This window comes from Orbicella franksi, chromosome 2, assembly GCF_964199315.1.
Source record: "Orbicella franksi chromosome 2, jaOrbFran1.1, whole genome shotgun sequence".
NCBI lineage: Eukaryota > Metazoa > Cnidaria > Anthozoa > Scleractinia > Merulinidae > Orbicella > Orbicella franksi.
In genome coordinates this window covers 22437679-22457504 of record NC_138146.1, presented here as the reverse complement: position 1 = coordinate 22457504, position 19826 = coordinate 22437679, and the positions used below count along the sequence as shown (strand labels likewise).

Below are 19826 nucleotides of genomic sequence, written 5' to 3'. Positions count from 1 at the left end.
CTAGTTCTTTGTTTCCATCAAGTTACAAAAACACGATTTTTAACCAATCAGCACACGTATTTTCTTAGGGCTGTTTTCTAAGAGCACATTAATGCATGAATACAGCTGGCGATTCACAAGAGAGTACCTGCTGGAGCTCCGGCGGGGGCCAGGTCTTACTGAAAGCACTGTATTTAGGACCAAAATGGCTGAAATTGATACCCTATTTATGACCAAAATGGCTGAAAAACCATACCCTTTGGGGCCGCACATACCTGTATAGCCCATATGAGGGAGTACCCCCCCCCCCAATACCCTATACACACTTGGACTAAACTATTACTTATTGCTACAAAATTTCAGTGCAAGCCATATTACTTTCAAACTCTGCTAGAAACTCACTCCATAAAAACATAACAGAGATGTTTATGAACATGTATCTATTATGAAAGTGTGTACACTACTTGTCATGAGTGACTGACAAACTATTTACAATGCATGTAAGATTGTTAGTGTGTTCACGGAGTTAAAAAAGGAATAAAAATTGATAAAGACAAACTGTGAACAGCAATTGAACATAATTAAATTATTTATACAAGGGTTTTTCAAGTATTTTGTACAGTAAAGTAAATTAAGAAAGTGCGTGTTTATCACAGGGATTTGTTATTGAACGCTATGTTGTAATGTTTGTATTGCTGTGTGGTCTGTAACTATGCATGTTAAGACACTATATTGTATGTGACAACTAACATGTTGGAGATCCATTTCAAATAAGTATGTGCATGTGATTGCTGATACTTCAAGAAGTTTAAGCTACAAAGTGCATTATCTGAGGTTGAAAATGTAATAATAATCTCATGTTACAATAACACACCTATAATAATCATACATTGTAGTCACTATCCCAATTCCAAATGTCTGAGTAAGTACAGCTAATTATCACACTACACTGAGTATCACCGTATCACATTACAACAACAAGAAATTAACACACAGTATTAAATGCAGTCCCAGGGCATGAGTTGTCATGTCTAGTATCAAACACAGTTACAAGGCTACAAGACTAACCATGTCAGTGTTACTGCATATTGTCAGGGATATCAATAAAGTATAGCACATGCAGCTTCCGTGGTAACCACATTGGGTATATGTGCTTGGCTAAATGTGGGAAATCAATTCAATAATAACCCTAACGATGCCTTTAAAGTATTGTTTGTTTCTCTCAATAAGAACTCTCAGAAACTGTTTTGCCAGGGAAAAAAGCAAAGCTTTTCTGTTCTTATTTCCAAGAAATGGGAAATTTGACTCAACGAGGCTGGGAATGTGTTAGAATAACAAGAAGAATAAGATGAAGAATGTGAATAGAAGACGTGATGTCTTCATCTTATTCTTCTCGTTATTCCAAAAAAAAGGAATGAAATCTATTTTTGATTCTCATAAAAATGTAACTGAAAAACCAAATGTACATTTTTCTTAAAAAAGGATATACCTGTAAACACAAAAAGGGAATAAACAGAACATTCTGAAAAATTAACAAGGAAAGCTGTCATTGGTGCGGCAAAGCTAATTGCCGACACTATCTATAATGTAAAGGTTGGACAATAAAAATAAACAATAGTGGATAGCGGTACTTAGAACAGTTTGCACCTGTTCATTTTGACATATTTTACATGAAATCTTGGAATGTAAAGAGCCAAGTTTCAAGATCCAAACTTTGTTTGTAATACTGTTTACCTTCTAATCAGTATAAAGGTCTTGGTACCTTAGTTTACCAAGTTTCATGTACACACTCTAAAAAGAGTCATTTGAAGTATCAAACACTCATAACATTGGCAGCTTATAAAGCCTCCACCCTCTGATTTCCCAACAGTAACCATCACTCAATTTCTCCTTACAATATGAAGTACGTTTACCTTCCAATAAAACTAACCATAATCAATAAGGACAATTCATGTTTTGAGCTAAACTAGCTATAGATTCCCATTCTCATGGGTGATACCCTTCGCTGTCATTCTCTACAGACATGAATGCGAGGTGACGGAACAATACTATCAGTTGAACCAATAACCTGAGGCACCCAAGAGGGCCATCACTGTTAAGTGTTACAGTTGCAGAGGCTGTTACACTACATAAAACAGAAAGCCAGTTGGTGATGTCATTGTGTCACCTTACAATACATTAAATCCATGTGTAATGAATTGTGACCACTGTTATTGACAAACTGGCAGAGTAAACTCAAAGTATTGTTTCTCTGACAATAATGCGTCATCAATGTCTTTTGACGTGTCAATCCTGTATGTTCTACATGTATGTACTACATGTATGTACTATGTATTTAAAAAATTGGTCATTCAAGAATGCTGAATTTTGTCTAACTCTTACGGTGTCTAACTCTTATGGTGGTGATCAGCTGTAACTGAAATTATTAATTTGAACTGTTTGGGTACAATCAGGGTATTGCAGGTGAACATGAAATGGTAATTCAAGACAATGCTGGATGAGGGACATATGGTCAATCACGTACATAGCTTACATTAGCTAATTTATGAGTGAATGTATACAAAATGCACTTTGTAATGGACAGGATCTGCCTACTACTACTGAAGACTCTTTGCCTCACCAATATTTACAGGGGGCCTCGCACTACAAGAGCATGTACACATAGGGTTCAGAAGCTTGGGGTCCACAAGGACCTCTCCATGAGGTCCCCTGAATATGGTGCCACAGCATATTTCTTCACGCCGCCACATAGACAGGTCAATAAATGGAAGCTTATTATTTGTAGAGGAAGTGAGGGATGGAAATAGGAAGGAAGTCTGTGAAGCTGTAGAGACACGATGAACAGGCTGTGTACATGCCGTTAATGAACTTGATGAGAACTCATCAGATACATCACTAGGGCTTGGACTTGGTGAGCCACACATCAAGGTTGGCGACAAGTCACCACTATCAGTTTCAATCTCATCATCATCTGTAAATTTCAAAGCAGGAAACAGATATTAAACTTGATTTTTTTTGAACAACAACAAAACAAACAAATAAACTTGTAAACTAATACATAACAACAACTATAAGATTGGTCTGCACATTCCCCACAGGACCCCTGTTAAATTCTAATCATAAACAGGCAAGCACTCCTGAAAGTGACCACCTAAAGTGTGAAGCCTGTGAGTTCCCTTGGGGAGAGGAAGGGGACCTCTGTATGACGGACCACATTTAAGACAGGCCTGTAAGGTTTCTTGTTACCCAAATGGCGGGGTTAGAAGGCCAGATCATGTGAAATAGAAAAACAGAAATACAAAGAAATAGAAACTTTCATGCAAACAGTCTTGAAATGGCCACTGATGTATACAAGAGGTGGTCACTAAAAAGTGGTTCCAATGGGTAAAGGCTTCACAAGCAAAAGTTTGGTATTTTGGAAAAGTGATGGCTTATGGATGTTGGTCAGTTATGAGTTGTGATCGCAGAGGGAGGAAACAATGACAACAACAAGCTTTATTTCTCCCATTCCCCAGGAATGATAATAGTAGCAAAAAGGTAAATGTTGTGGTGGGTAAAAGAACTTTTATGACATAAATACATGGGTGTTTTGGTACAGAAACTGGCAATGATGATTAATGGTGTCACTGTCAGTAAAAACTGACAATACAAACAATTCCACAGTAGCAAATACAAAAATAGATAAGGCAGCACTACAGTGAAGTAATATGGGCAACATTTCCCTGTAACTTGCCATACAACATTGTTTTGCTGCAACTTAAAAAGTGCAGCTGTGCATTTTACAACCTGTGGTTTAAGTTGGGGTAACATGTTTCACAAAGAGCTTGTGTCCACTCAAGGCTGGTTTTAACTAGCACACAAGTAAACATGAGCGGCATACACAGAATCAGCAAGACACTATGGGACCTTTAACTGATCTTTTAGACCCGTTGCCAAGGATCATCATTTTTTAGTTAGTTCAGAGTTATTTCATGTGTTTTAACTTTTTCATGACCAGTAACACCAGTGATGACATCATCAGGCCATGCCCTCAAATGGTCACGTGACTAATACTGAAAAAATGCAAAGGCTCCCAGGCAATTTACTTTATTGGGATTTTCTCCTTTGATTTAATATTTCAATTTTAATCCTCATTATTCAATGCATAGATTTTGTTTTATCTCTAAAAGGTCAGATTTTAAGAGAATTTTAAAATATTGAGAAATTCATAATTTTCTGAAAAAAGCATGATTTTGAAAAAGGAATGCATAGCTATGTTTCCAACGTTGGCTTCAATAGAAACTCATCAAAAAAGGCTCAATTTAATGAAAAACTGCCTTTCCTTTAGCATTTAAACAAAGCAGAAGTGCACTGGATATATATTGGAAGTTACCCCATCAGCATGTGCACAATTTACACTACCAGCGCACTTTGGTAAGATTAAACAAAGCCACGTGGAGTTAGTTTTTCTCTTTCTTTTGCTCTTGTTTTTCTGTTTTTTTCTTATTTTGTCTTAGCTTGTGCTCTTTTTATTTTGTATCTTGTGAATAAGCAAATTTGCAAGTTGTTGAGTTGTTTTTATTTTCCGCGCACAGGCTGATGTAAGTAACTGGAAGTGAAATTTCACCTTCTAAGCACCGCGCGTGAGCCCGCACATGAATCAGCTAATGGACCTTAATAATAAGCACCTTTTGTTCAGAAAATGTCTAAACAAAAGGTGCTATTTAACAGCACCTTACTGTGTTTGAGTACTCTGCTTATGCTTATGCTTATGAGCTGGAATTAACCAGCCTTTAGAGCAACAAGTTGCCGTATCTTGCAATGCAGGTGGTAATGTGTACAAGGTTTTTCAACATGCAAATTGTAACAATGTTGCCAGACAAGTAAAAAAAAATATTACAGTATTACTAGGCATTTAAAACCACAAAAAGAAAATCTTAACAATATTTTTCACACAAAAGGACTAAGAAAAAAAGTTCAAAATATTAATATGAACACCATGTCCAAGCTTTTACTTGCTAAATTTCCAAATTTAACTTGTAACAAAAGCAAGAAGCTAGAGGTACATTTATTTAAATAAAACAATTATAATTTGACAAGTGCATCTTCAGGAAAGAAAACCTGGCCTTCAAACCACACGTAACTTTAATTAGTATATACCACACAAGTAAATAGTGCTTTTTGCACACTCTGATTGGTTAACTCCGAGGTGATTAGCAAGTACTATTCACCTCCGAGCAGCCAGCGCGAGAGATTTTAAAATTTCCCACTGCTTGTCACTCATAAAATAAAGTTTTGGTCCGCTAATTATTCAGCTTGTGTGGTATATACTAAAACAGTTATTCACCTCAGTGTCGGTGAAAGTGATGGATATTTACCTCGACTTCGCTGAATAATTGTTAATTATTTTTCATCAGGTCATTATGGTTCCTGTATACCCAGCTGACAAACACTGAATTCTTATATTGGGTTTAAGTTTTCTTTTCTTTTGTCACGTCTGTTTCTTGAAAGAAGAAATTATTTACACACGAGTTGGAACTACTTTGTCACAAACGGCCCTGTTTAATTAATTCACCCATGGATTGATTTCTTTTATCAGTCAAAAGGTCCCAAAATTCTATAGCAATGGCCTGTTTTATTTCTCTGATCTCTAAAGAGCACACCATTGGGCTAACCCACAAAACACAGTATGACTGTCATAAAGATATCCCGATAAAAAAATTCTTTAGATGTGAAAAGTGTCACCAAGAGATGATATTAAAACAACAAGGCCACAAAGCAAACCTCGAGTTTCTTGTTCGCCGCAACTGCCGTTGCGACCACTTGTTGCTCTTCCGTTCAGCTTAGAAGTCAGTTCATTTTCGTTTTCAACGTTCAAAGTTCTAGAACTTCTTCTTGGCTTGGTAGTTCTTTTCACAGTTGCTTTACTGTCTACAACCTGCAACGGGGAAAATATATTGAGCCAAAACTTAAGTTACATCCGATAAACTGACAGCAATTGCGCAAAACGTAGAATACCAAATGTATGGACATTTCTCTACTTACATGCTTCCAGTTTTTCGAGCTGCCAGGCGGTAGTTTCTTCCATCTTTTAACGAGAAGTACACAAGCATTGCAGATCTCTCCTTGCCTCTTTTCATTCAATTGAAAACAACCGCTAAACAGCAACTCGTATTTAGACGAGGAGGTGAATCGTGAACTCGAAGACTTCGCGCCACAAATGCAACAGCCCAGACGCGAGCGAAAAACTCGAGGTCTGTGCGACGCGAACATGACGCGAAGAAATACTGTCCAGTAAATGAAAAGCTTTTTAGCAGCGGTGTAGTGCGCAAAGCAAGTACCTGCTTTGTGCAACAGCTGAGTAGAAAGAAACGACAGAAGAATAGGTTTTTGTGCAGGGGTTGACAGACAGAGCATGCTCAGAAGGCCCTTTCTTTCGGCACGTTGTCGCCTTCTGGAACACATGGTGTAACTCAAGAATAGAGAATGAGAACAATGGCATTCACTTTCAAAAGCAAAGTGGTTATTGCCTGGAGCTTGGCTGGAGAAAAACTATTTCGTAAGGCTGAGCAAGCAGAGATTACATGTACAAGTCTGATTACTCCTATGTCGTGGCATTCTGGGCAATGACTGACCCTCAAATGGTGGCAGTGCTAACCTCATTTGAGAAGAGGGGCCGGTTCATTTAGACCCCTTCGACTTCTTCATTGAGGGTTAGGGTTAGAATTAGAATTAGAAATGATGGGTAAGGAATTTTCAAAGGGTTGAGAGACCATCATGTTCCACTGAAAATTTAAAACTACAACGCCTCAGAAACTACAAGTTAAGCACATCCTGTCGTTATGAGGGTACAAAAGGTGGAGCCGACCATCCTGGGGTGGAGAAACTTATTCAAACGAACAATATAACATGGTGAGAAAGAGGCCCGTTATTTCTTGTGGATCAGTTTAGGGTGTGATGGCAAGAACACCTCCTCTCCAGGTTGCATGTGGTCTGGTATGAATGACGCACAAACTATAGAGGAAACCAAACCGTATGAGCTTGTGACGTAGATGTGACGGGAGTTTCGAACTTAACTGACATTTGAGAGGAAATAATTTGCCAATTTATAGTAGAACCGGATGGTCACAAAATCCGCGATATAGTTCGGCGGTTTAGACTGTGTGTGACGCAGCTTGTGACGTAGATGAGACGGTACGGGAATTTCGCTCTAGTATACTGCGTTACAGCTGGACGTGTCGCAAAATCCGCAATATAGCCCGGCGGTTTACTCTGTCTGAGACGCAGGCTAAATTCTAGAAGAGCCTGTGTTGGCCGGATCGTACTTAGGCAGGACATTTCAACACCATAGGGTCCCTTGCCTCCCCCCTCCAAGGATGTGGACCTCTGGATGTGGACTGATCTCAACTGCGTGACAGATGACCTTGTCCGTGGGCTTGCGAAACCAGACTAAAAAACCTGGCCTCCTACCAACCCTCACGCGTAAAGACTAGATAAGCGTACGTGTAGTTTCTGTTGATATATATTATATACTACCACTATCTTTCAGAGTGAACATTTAGTTTTTGAGCTGAAGATCAGCTGGAACAGAATGTTGTTGGGCCCATGAAACAAAAAGGTTCTTGTACGTTTTACCTGCATGGTTACACCGATTTCAGTCTTTCAGCAAATCAACCTGAACCGTGAACGTGACCGGGAAACGTACGTCAAAGTCATTTCGAGCTTGAATTTATCCAGACCAATTAATGAAATATTATTTAGACACGTACTAAAAGCTTGTAACAAAACAAGTGGAGAAAACAAATAAGTTCTTTTACTACTGAAATTTCAGCCTCACATCCCCTGGCGTTCTTATAAAAAAGAGCGTACTCGTGACTAAATTGCTTATAAAATTTAATTTCGTCCACTGAAGGGTGACAATACCCATACACCTAAGGCCTGGTTTTCACTACAACATAGAGAGTCGTACAGGGGGGGGTCTATGGCACGGTTTACGAACGGAAAAAATTGAGGATCACGGATCATGGATGTAAAAATTTCGTTTTCCAGAATCGCAAAAATAAGAAAGTAGGCTACTCCTTTTAGTAACCTGTTCTTACACTAGAAAAAGTGTTTGAAGAAGGAAAAATAATGAAAGGCTAAGTCAAGGCTCCATATTGTAAATCGCATGTCTAAGTCACTCTCGACAGACATTCGGAGGACCCGCGTCTCAAAATCACGTAGAGTTGAGTGGTGAAATCACGAATATCGGTGAATAATTCAAGTTCTTCACGGGTCACGCAAAACCTTTTGGTCACGGATCATGAAGAATAATTTCCTGAATCCACGTTTCACGGAAAATAAAATCAGCTAATCACGCATCACGAGAATACCGCTGTACGACATTCAAAATAAGCACAAGCTTAAGCATAACGGTAGTGAGAACGCCCATAGCATATGCTAAGCTCAAGCATACGGTACTGAGGACGCGCACAACACAAGCATAAGCACAAGAACAAGCAGAACAAGGCAATTATCCATTCTACGCATGCCTTCGTGGTTATGTTCGTGTTCTGGGCGTGCTCACTACCGTTCTGCTTACGCATGTGCTTATGTCAGTGAGGACGGCCACGACATAAGCATAACTCTAAGCCTAAGAATATCAAAACCTTGCGTTCTTCTTATGCTTATGCTTATGTCGTTATTGTGTCCAGTGAGGACATGCTGGCATAAGCGGTTGGTATAAGCATGAACATGTGCATAAGCGTAAGACTATCAGCCAATCACCGAGCACTTTATGCTTAAGTCAACGATGTCCTCACTGAACATAAGCATAAGCATAAGAAGAAAGTTTATGCTTATGTCGCGGCCGTCCTCACTAGCGCATAAGTGTCTTACACTTACGTTTAGGCTTATGCTTCCGTCGCAAGTGAAACCGACGGGAGAAATAACTGAAGATGAATCACCGACATGACAGGTAACCTTGTTGTCAAAACTGCGCTGGCCATCTGATCTCCTGTTCTTCCAACACAAGCAGATAGTCGGGAATAAGCCACTCGAAATAAGCTTACCTATATCTATACTCTTCTCTTTTCTGTTTGGTCGTTTCAAACAGAAAAAGAACTGCACGTGTTCAAGATGCTGAGAAGCACAACCAGTAGCCTTTCCCAGTTCGAGAAGCTACAGCGCAGAGAATTGCGGCAAGTGGTAGCTGAATCAAACGCCTATAAACAGGCTAACAATAACCCGAGATCTAAGCCCTATAGCTTTTTTATGTCATACCTTCCTTACAAAAAGGTACCCTTTTCGACATATCCACAGTAGGCAAATTGTATCCCTTTTCTATACGTTTAAATTTGAATTGAGTCAGCTTCAGCTGTTAGGTGCGTCTGTTCGAAATATTTTTTAAGTTTCCCCTACCAATTTCTCCTACTAATTCAGCTCATAGAGTCCCTACCCTCTTATCAAACCTCCAGCCTGAAAGAGGAACCCTTACGTCAAATGGCTGCAACGCACGTTTACCGGAACAAGCAAGCTCAAAACTATCTTAAACAAATCATTCATGTCACATGGCAACTACATTACGACATACCTGGCAGGATTCAAGACTTCCACTTTAATTGTTGTGTATATACATGTATATTTGACAAAGACTAGAGAGGGTCTACCCTATGCATGGTGAATAGTTATCATGATAACGTTTCCCAAAAATAACGAAACTAGTAAACCTATTTATTCACGACTAATCTTTTCAGCATTTCTTGGTTAATAGGTGGGCTGAACGTCAATAGCAGCATTTGCGAAAAATGAGGTAGAAGTCAGCGGCGGATCCAGACCTTGAGCTAAGGGGGGCCCCGGTTTTGTTTTGCTTGCCCTGTCGTCTTTTCTTCCTTCTGCGATTCCCTCTTTTTTAACCCAAAATAAGGGGAGGGGGCGCGATCTCCCCCCCAACTAGATCCGCCAATGGAAGTGACATAGCACAATGGAGGCGTAAATGCCATGGACGACACTCAAGTGACACTTCAACTGACGTAACCAACCCTGAGCTGCGCCTAAATTTACATCGTCTGAAGTTTCAACGATTTGTTTGTCGTTTCTTGGAGGAAAAAACACCCACTGCTCTTAAACATTACTTAAATATTACTTTTATGAACAGAACTCAAAAAGATACAGAGAAATTAATTTATTGCCAAAGAGTAGGATCGTATGCGCTATTTTTAACAGCTACTTAAGCAACTTCCCCTGTCATAACTACATGATTGCTTTAATTTTCTCCATTTCAGACACTCGCAATTTGCAAACTTAATAATTGAAAACTCATATGAACTAAAACGTACCCTGTTAAGTTATTTCTAACATGGCTAGTACTTAAAATTAGACATTTTTGACGAAATCGGCAAGTGCTAGGAGAGTAATGAAGAAAACTGAAAAGAATAACCATGAGAATTTTTGTTCCACTGTACATTTGCAAAGCCATTGCATTACATAACCAAGGTATGACGTGCAAGCTGCTCAGTCGTATGCTACACAATAGCTTACAAAATAAAGGCCCTTTAGAGGGACAGGTGCCAACCATGATTAAATTATTCAGCAAGGTCTCAAGACACTCCTATGGTCTGATTTAGTAGGACAGCGCTAAAAAACATAAAGGCAGCTTGCGAGGTAATGTGATGATCGACAGGGAAGTTTGTAATATGGACAAAGTTGAAAATAACCGACTCATTCGTTTGGCAGTTAAAAAAATATATTTTGTTGCAACTAATCGAGGAAATCTACATTTCCATTTATTAATTAGTTTGAAGCGAATATTTCCCAATGCTTCGTTACGTCAACATACACTGCTTAAAGGAAAACCACTACATTATTATGTATTTAGGACTGAAAAAAAATATGAAAAAATATAGTAATCCTGTGATAAATATTTGCAACTGTTACGTAAAAAGCTCTTTATGATGGAATTTTTTTCTTAAAACAACGACACTCTATCTTCCTACTGTACTTGTTATAGTTTGAACTACTGGCAGAATTCAGGGCCACGTTAAAAGATATATTTCTGGGAGGTCTACTGCGAATGATCTCCCAATGTCTCATGTATTAATTAGCAAAATGTGATTAAAGTCCTGGTAGTACGGTTCGTTTCGTTCATGATCAGTAATGTTCATAAATTTCTCTGTTTACATTAGGAATGTTTTGTTGATCATGACAAAAAAGAGGGTACAAAATAAATTCACATGCCCATGTTTAACAAAGTTTGAAGTAAGTGCGACGCTCTGTATGACAACAAAATTCACACATTTCTCTTGATCTCACACAATGAATTTTTGAAAAAAGTCCCTGGCTATAGACACGGCCCTGTATTCTTTAGTTAAGTCTAGTACCACATGCATATTTTGTACAAAAATAACTTGGAATGATACTTTTTTGTTACTAGCGCTCATCTGTTTCTTTGCATGCAAGCAGCGATAAGTTCTGAAATTTGACAACTATTCAATCATCTCATACTGTAACATAAACATTTTAACAAATAGAAAGTCCTAATCGAACAAAACTAGCAAACTGTGTCACAAAATTAAGCATCTCCTTTTATTGCTGTTTTTGTTTTTCTTTTCTTGCTCATCCATCTGGGCGTAAAATTTCCTGCAAAGAGCACACAAAGCTGTATAAATTTAACCTATTATCAAAATGTAGGTTCTCTAGGTCTTTGTGTTTTTCCTATAGTCACAATCAAGTTATGACAAATGGCCAGGTCGATACGCGTACTGCTGTGCAAAGACTACAGTACAGACACAAAAAAACCATGCTGTACCTGATAGCTCTTACAAGGTCGTGGAATGCAGCATCAACATTGGTTCTTTGTTTAGCGCTGGTTTCAATGTATTCAATCTGTATAACAGATAATGCAATGCTGGTCAGTTACTTCAAAAGTAATACCTTCACTTTGGGTTAATTAATACAATTTCTTTCTCGAACTCATTAATGATTCATCAAGTTTAAACAAAGGAAATTATGACCGTGACAAGTGTTGGGATATCTGATCTTAATTAACATAGATTTTTATGCTTATATTTCTCTGTTTGCTCCTTAGTTTTAGTTCCGATTGAGAAGATATACATGTATCAAACACCCAAAACAGTGTTTGACCACATTTTGAAAGTTCAAAGGACCTCAAAGTTCTTCAAAAATAATCTGCTGCACATCATATTTTCAACTTTCTTCTTGGTGTTTGGAAATATGGTCAAAAAATGTCTTAGTGCAAAAATGCAAAAAGACAGTGAGTGGGTTGGACCACCCAAAACACATTCAAGTAACAGTTGCAAGTGTAGGATCTTTCCTTGAGATACTAATTACACATATGGTTGACCAGGCCTATTGGGGGAGGTTGAAGAAGTCCAAGTGTATATTTTCTTGGAAACGTTGTTTGAATCTAGTGCTGCTGAAACCCTTCATGGATATCTTGGCATCTTTGTTTGCCCCTTTAATAAAAGCATGCATGAATCTTGAGTTAAGAATTTTTGGTGCCCATTGTGCAACTATTCAAAGAGATGGAGTCTTAGAGCAGGCCTAATTTCACAACATGTAATTTCCAGTGGTAACGCATGCCAAGAAGAGAAGGAGTTGTAGCGATATGAGTTCTCTGCATTGCTGGGCTGGATGGAACAGGTGTTGTCTTGCACCCCTAATGTTTGTTGTACTGGCAAATTCAGATTTTTTACATGTCTCAGTAAGTAAGTACCCTGATTTTGTACCTTAAGTTCGCTGGCCAATTCTTGACCTTCTGATGTTGACACCTGAACAAAGTAAACAACCAAATGGTTTCAATGTCGCAGGACATGACAAACATGAACAAAAAAAACAAAACAAAACAAAACAAAACAAACAAACAAGCCTACCATATGATGGTTGACAAAATGGGGCCAGGGGACACCCAAAAATGTGGGTGTGGGTCTGTGGCACACTTCTCAATCAGGAAACTATTCTCTATTTCAGACAAAAACATTTCACATTCTCTTTCATATCTGACCCAAATATAGATACCCTACTGCCAGCCAGACTCTTCCAGGGAACTACAGTGTGCTTTGGTCTGCATAAACTTTAAGAAGAGCTTTCAATTCATGCTGATAATGAAATGCACTTTTCACTCGATGAATAGTGTTATTGTAATCATGATAAAAATTCTAAGAATTATACCTATTTTCTGGCCCAAATACACAAACCATACCCAAATTTAGACCAATACAGATGACAATAACATTATACTTAAGCAACAGTCTAATATTTATTATATCGCTAGCTCCGTGAGTGGGCAAGATGAACCGAATCCTGTGCTGTGATTGGCTTCCCAAGTGGGCAAGATGGCACTATCTTGCCCGCTTAATAATACCTGCTGTATGGTAAAAAAGGTAAAGTCTGCGTACAAGCCAAGTGGCCCATCAGGCCGGAGCTTATCCCGATTTCTGTAGCATGAAGCGACTAGGAGTATTTCTACTCCCCCCTGGATGGGATGCTAGTCCATCGCAGGGTTTCCCCCAGCATTAAGTTCGCCGGTACCCATTTATACACCTGGGTGGAGAGAGGCACTGTGAGAGTAAAGTGTCTTGCCCAAGAACACAACACAATGTCCCCGGCCAGGGCTCGAACCCGAACCGCTCGATCCGGAGACAAGCACACTAACCATGAGGCCACCGCATCTCCCTGCTGTATCCTGCAACAAAATAGTGTTGTGTTTCCAATCCTTTATTGACCAAGCCTGTTCAGTCAAGATGTCTGGATATTGACCTCAATCTTTTTTTGCATATTTATGGACCTTGACTCTGTCTCAGCCAATATCCAGCCACCTTGACCTCACACTTGGTCAATAACCTATTATATACTAACAAAAATGGGCTATTAAGGAGTAAAGTCCACCCTCCCTCCCCTCCACAGGCCCTTGATATTGGCTATAAAACTCTCAATACTTTGAAAGTGACTTACTGTTCTTTCTGGTTCTAAATCAGACTTGTTTCCAACCAAAATCATTGGGAACTCTGACCTGTGTTATCAAAAAGTGAAAAACAGTGTCATATGAAAAGAGGGCTTTCAAAAAATTGCAATTCTGAAATTTTATATATTCATAAATGGCTTCAAATTACAATAAGAGCTTTCTTCAATTTTTAATACATTGTAATAGATCATTCTGGTGTTGTAAGTAGAGAGTGGAATGTGTCACAAATGTAGAGAGAAAAAAATGCCATGTCCCTGCATGTTACATGTAAGACTTAAAGATCACAGAAGCATGTCACATCTCTGAATGTTAGGCAAGTCATGTGGCTAAAGCAAGAGAACAATGGAACATATGATAGCTGGATTAAGTGTAAATCATAAGAACATCATGCATTAAATCCATACAAACACACCTGTCCTTTACACGTAGTATCTGCGGATGAAATGTGCGCCTTACTTCTTCAAAGCTGTAAGCAAAAAAGAACACTCACAGGGCTTAAAAAAAACTTTAATTTCCAGCTTACCGATCAGACTGGCAGTTCTCAAATTTTGCTTGCCCTGGGCAAGTCTTAGTTTACTTTTCTTGCCATTTAGTTGGCAGATGACCTGCCTGTGCCCTTGGGCAAGTGAGAATGAAAAGTAACTTGCCCGGCAGGAAAATCTACTTATCGCGGACGACCGGGCAGCTCTTTTTTTGAGCCCTGACTCCCCTTAATAACATTGTACTGTACCTATAACGGGTCACTAGCTTACCAATTTTTACACTCAAAATAGAAGAGAACAGCTGCATGGATATATACTTTTCTTGAACTCATTAACAATTTATCTTGAATTTACACAAAGGAAATCATGACTGTGATGGAGTTTGGATACCTGATCTTAATTAACCTATTTTTTTTTACAATTTTATTTCACCATTTTCTCCTTAGCTTTGGTTTTGACTGAGAAGATACGTCAAACACTCAGGACAGTGTTTGACCACATTTCCAAACACCTTGAAGTTCCTCAAAAATTATTTTGCTACGTCTTGTATTTTCAACTCTCTTCTGGGTGCTTGGAAATGTGGTCAAACACAGTCTTTGTGTTTAATATATTAATGTATTATTGTAACAAATTATTTGTTCCTCAGTGTAAGTGATTGATCCATGATAAGTGTAATAAAAGTCGTCAGTATTGTCTTATATATGACTTGAATGAGATATTATAAAAGATGCACAAAAAAAAAAAAACCGAAATATTCAGCATTTACAAACCTTGAACGATCTATGACAGAGAAAACTAATAAAAATCCTTCACCATTTCTCATATACTGTTCCCTCATTGCACTGAATTCCTAAAGAAAAAGAACAAACAATTTTTTGAAGATGTTGAACAGGAGATGGTATACTTGGTCTTCACGATTGTTAAGTTACATAAAACACATGGGAATGTTTAATTTTTCTCAGCAGTTCTCCAGCAGGTCTTCTTAAAAATTCCTGGCGTTTGTGTACTTTATATATTAACTGAAAATTGTACTCTGTTGTTGCTGCTGCTATTCCCTTTATTGCATATTTTACTATCATGTATATTTGCCATGTACATGTATATCATTGGTGCAAAATAAGAGCACAATATGCAAGAGCAAAGTGTAGCATTAAGTACAAATTGGGATAATACAGCTGAAATAACATGAAATAAGTACTTATTATACAATAAGTGACAACACTGATTTAAATCACTATTAAATAGAAGAATTCTTATTAGTTCATCTAAATATTATCTTGTTTATATTTGAAAATTACAATAACATGAAACATTTGATTGATAGAAACTACTAGGATATTGGTACTCAGTATAGGAAAAAATTATGATTCTTACCTCTTGACCGGCTGTGTCAAGAACTGTAGAGTGATAACAACAAGAATTAATTAATACCACAGTGATAAGAATTGAACAACCATTTAAAGATCAATTCACTGGAAATAATGTTATCAGAGTGCAGTAGTAAATATCTGTTAACTAGTGAGAAATACTACAATAAACTGTAACTAACAATAATATAACAGTTATCTACAGGTAAATATGTGTTGTGGGTCCGGATGGGATTTAACTGATGTATAGCTGAGAATTGATCAAAATTTACCAATAGATGAGAAATGGGCTGAGATTATAACTGATAGCTGATAGGCAAACACTAAAATGTAGTTTCCATTCAAAACCGGCTAAATGATCTCTGGGTCTTGGTCATCAGTTGCCAAAATAACTGGAATAGCCAATTTGGTCAAATACTGAACTCGGCCCTCCATCAGCAATTGCAACAGTGACATAATGACAACACTTGAAACACGAAGTTTGATATTTACGATGTCCGGGACAATGACTATGTGAGTAAATTCACAAAATTGTTTTTCCCTTGGAAGAATGATTTCCTCTCATCTTGTTGTTCAAGGAGAAGGTCTAACACAATTCAAGCTGCGAGGTATTTCCAGTCACTGATCATTTCCAGTTATAGACAGTGCCCAAGATTCCCTTACCCAATGAGAGCTATTTACCACAGTATTAAACAATTGCGTGATGAAGAGACCAATCACACATGCTACTCAGATCTTATTAGCACATTGGGAGTTTTGAACAAGGATTTGTGCACTAATTTGTAGACGGTTATTTACAGCAAAGTTTCAGTCTGCAATGCAGGCTAGTTCATCCACACCTGCAATGATGTCACTTAAAATTGCACATGGAAAGAGATCTGTGGAAGGTTCTGTCACTAAATTTCCAAAGTTCCAGTTTTATCCAAAAAATTCCTTTTTTAATTTTATTGTGATGTCTTAGAATTTTGCTCATGAAAATATATTCATCAACTACCGAAGACCATGAACAGTTCAGTTACGAATCTCAAGGAAGGCTAGAGAAATTTCTCAATTATAAGTGTTTGTGGATATGAGACGGTAGATAGTCAATGAGGCACCCCAAAAAGGTATACATATGCTTAGCATATTTGTAGAGCACACAATAATGGCTCATATACTGTGATAGCTAAGCCAATTAAAAAACCCTTAATTGCATTATTCAATGATCCAGTTTTTAATAAAAGACGTATCTCACCATGTTTGGCTGTTCTATTATGTGAGTGCTTTTTGCTGACTTGCGAATGGGGCTGCGAAAGGTATAGATCAATTCCTACTTCATGGAGATAGGTTTTTCATGGTGCACTCAGGAGAAGTGAAGTATCAGGCAAAATGCTTATGTTCTGAGTAAACTGTTATCTACAGCTGCTGGTCATGGGAGAAAGGTGCGATGCAAAATAGCTCTGTGTTAAAAGCAAATTTGGCCCAAGATAAAAATCCTTCCCATTATGCTTTGCCCGTTGAGACCATTGAGCCGGATCACTTACAGTATTCTTTGCTTGTTGAGGCAATAAATTTGACTGTTGAGTCAGAATCTCTTCCTACTGAGTTATTAAAATAATTCAACCTTTGAGCCATGTTGTGCTTTGTTTGCTGAGACAAAACAAAATAAAACTGCAGTCACCAAACTCATGGCAAAATAAAAAACAACAAACTGTTCAGTTCTAAAAAGATTCACAATTTCAACCGAGTCGCACAAATTATGTTCCAATACCCAGAAACTAGAGCTGTTTTTATCAAACCTGCCAAGATTGTATTGACAGTGTTTTTTTTGAACTCTAATGCCATCCCCTACTCTGATACTAAAACTCCTAGTTCATTGAACATTTACCTGGAGAGAAATTAGTTGGGGTTTTCTTAAGGACAGTACAGCTAAACAATGGTAAGAAGGAGTTATCAAAACAATCTAGCAGTGGGGGAAATTTGAAAGGTTAAATGTTTCTTTTCTAAAAAACAAAATGTAATAATTATAATGCAAAAAAAAATTAAAAATTATGGTAATTTTTTTTGTCCATGTCAGTAAAAATGAATAAGTCAACTGTGAGTAATGGGCAGGAAATCTCTCACAAATGAATATTCAAACAAAATTTCTTAAGGTATCATTTTCAGTTAAAATGTTTTAAGCATTTGTTTCAGTCTCCAAACAAAAACAAATGGAATTATAAAATATATATATTACTTTGAAGGAGGTTGTAAGAAAATGTGTTTCGGTCAGGTTATAAGATGATCTGAATATCACTAAAAACTTATTCTTTTTATCATTAAAACAAAACAAGATTTCCATCATTGCATTCAACTTATTAGTGTACAGGTGAAAACTGACAAATTTCAATCAGGAAAACAAATAGCTTCTAAATAATGTAATTAGTTTCATTTTTTTCCATCTACATGGAATCCTCGAATCTTGTACGTCACCTTTATTTTGGGTATAAAAGAATGTTTGACTCTCAACAATAATTCTGACATTCTAATTTTGTGGTGTATCCAAAGATTCACAACAATAAAGAATGTATGCCTTTTGTTTCAAAATAACGATTAACCAAAAGGTGTGATCATTTCTTTCACATTTGAGCTTAAGCTATCAAAACAATTTGCTAATAGTAAGAACAAATCTTCCTCATACCGCTTTACAGTTTCACTTTAAAACCGTATTCCATGCAAGATTGCGTAGTTTGTAAAAATATATCGAAGAAAATTGATTTCAAGCTGCAAATCAAGATCGTATTTTTAAAGAGCTGAGAAGTGACATATTGTGACCGAACAGGTTCAGTCAAAGATCTAAGAATGCAGCCATATGTAACAACTTCGGCAGGCTGATCTGCTTTCTTCTGTTCCCTAATTAAGGTAAAACGACGCTTTACTTTTTGCGGTTAATGCAAGTCTCCAATAAGTATATAATTAAGGCTGTAATTTCCCATTAAATAGATATTGTTGTGGTCTGTATACACAACAATTCGCGGCAGGAATATTTGTTCCCATTCCCAAATATGAACGTGTGAACTGTGGCCATTATTTCCATACACACTGAACAAAATTTATACTATAGGATTTTAAACACTTGTGCGTTATCTTGTGTATCTCAAAGACATAGAAATAAAAATCTATCTAAAAATAGTGGTTAACTGTACTCCAAAAATGTTGAAAATGAATTACTGGGATATTCGACTGCGAATTTCTTCGGTTTTGCAGGGTTGTAGCTTTTGACACTCCCAACTCGGCCCATACGATCAGGTTATGCTACTTCGTAGCGTTCTACCATAACTAATTTGACAGCGAAACAACACAAGTTCTTCACTTACTGTCTAAATGTGCGACTTTTTCATCGATGACACACTGTTTACGGTAGCTGTCTTCGATTGTTGGATCATAGTCACTGACAAAATGTGATTGAATAAACTGAATTGTGAGCGCGGACTTGCCAACGCCGCCACCTCCGACAACCACCAGTTTGTACTGCTTGTCAGCATCTCCTGGTTTAGCCATGTCACAAAATCTGAGAAAGCAACCGTGAATAACAGAAAGGAACCTTGTTTAGGGGGAGAATCCTTCGCCGCAGTGTAAACTTCGAATACTTCAAGGAGTGGAACACAACTTTGGGTGGAGGGGACAATTCTTGGCATATCATTGGTACCCAGTTCCTACGGGACAAGATGGTTTCCCGTTTAGTAGTAATGTGATATCGACCGGGCAAATGCTTATAGATATTTTTCCTGTAATAAACAATTCTTAGCAATGGATCAATTTTTCTTCCGCTTTAATCGTTGTAATCTAAGAATCTACATTCAATTTGGCGGAAGTTTTCCATACTTCTTTATAGAGGTAGTCGTCAAATAAAGATCGACAAAACAAATCACACGTTTTCCTTTAAGAGGACTTCTGTACAATTGTAATACTGCTTTAAACACCTGATTAAACAACACTGAAATGAAAAAAAAAAAAATCTAAAAAAGTTTCCAGAGGAATATTTCTGATAGCCCAGTAGGGTAGGGTGAGATCATTATCGCAGTTTCCCGCCAAATTCGG

General features: G+C 37.7%; 2 protein-coding genes across 2 annotated transcripts; both read right to left on the bottom strand.

Moving 5' to 3' along the window:
- Window positions 1-404: 404 nt before the first annotated feature.
- Window positions 405-10546, bottom strand: LOC145478695 (SIN3-HDAC complex-associated factor-like). The gene is made up of 3 exons (XM_081456803.1): window positions 6004-10546; window positions 5743-5896; window positions 405-2950 (listed from the first exon to the last, which is right to left on the bottom strand). Exons 1-3 carry the CDS (start codon window positions 6421-6423, stop codon window positions 2577-2579), a joined length of 948 nt encoding a protein of 315 aa, XP_081312929.1. The 5' UTR covers window positions 6424-10546; the 3' UTR covers window positions 405-2576.
- A 131-nt stretch (window positions 10547-10677) lies between these two features.
- LOC145478696 (ras-like protein RAS2) lies at window positions 10678-19677 on the bottom strand. The gene is made up of 8 exons (XM_081456804.1): window positions 19103-19677; window positions 15775-15797; window positions 15171-15250; window positions 14331-14384; window positions 13909-13966; window positions 12684-12725; window positions 11744-11820; window positions 10678-11574 (listed from the first exon to the last, which is right to left on the bottom strand). Exons 1-8 carry the CDS (start codon window positions 19284-19286, stop codon window positions 11499-11501), a joined length of 594 nt encoding a protein of 197 aa, XP_081312930.1. The 5' UTR covers window positions 19287-19677; the 3' UTR covers window positions 10678-11498.
- Window positions 19678-19826: the final 149 nt, after the last annotated feature.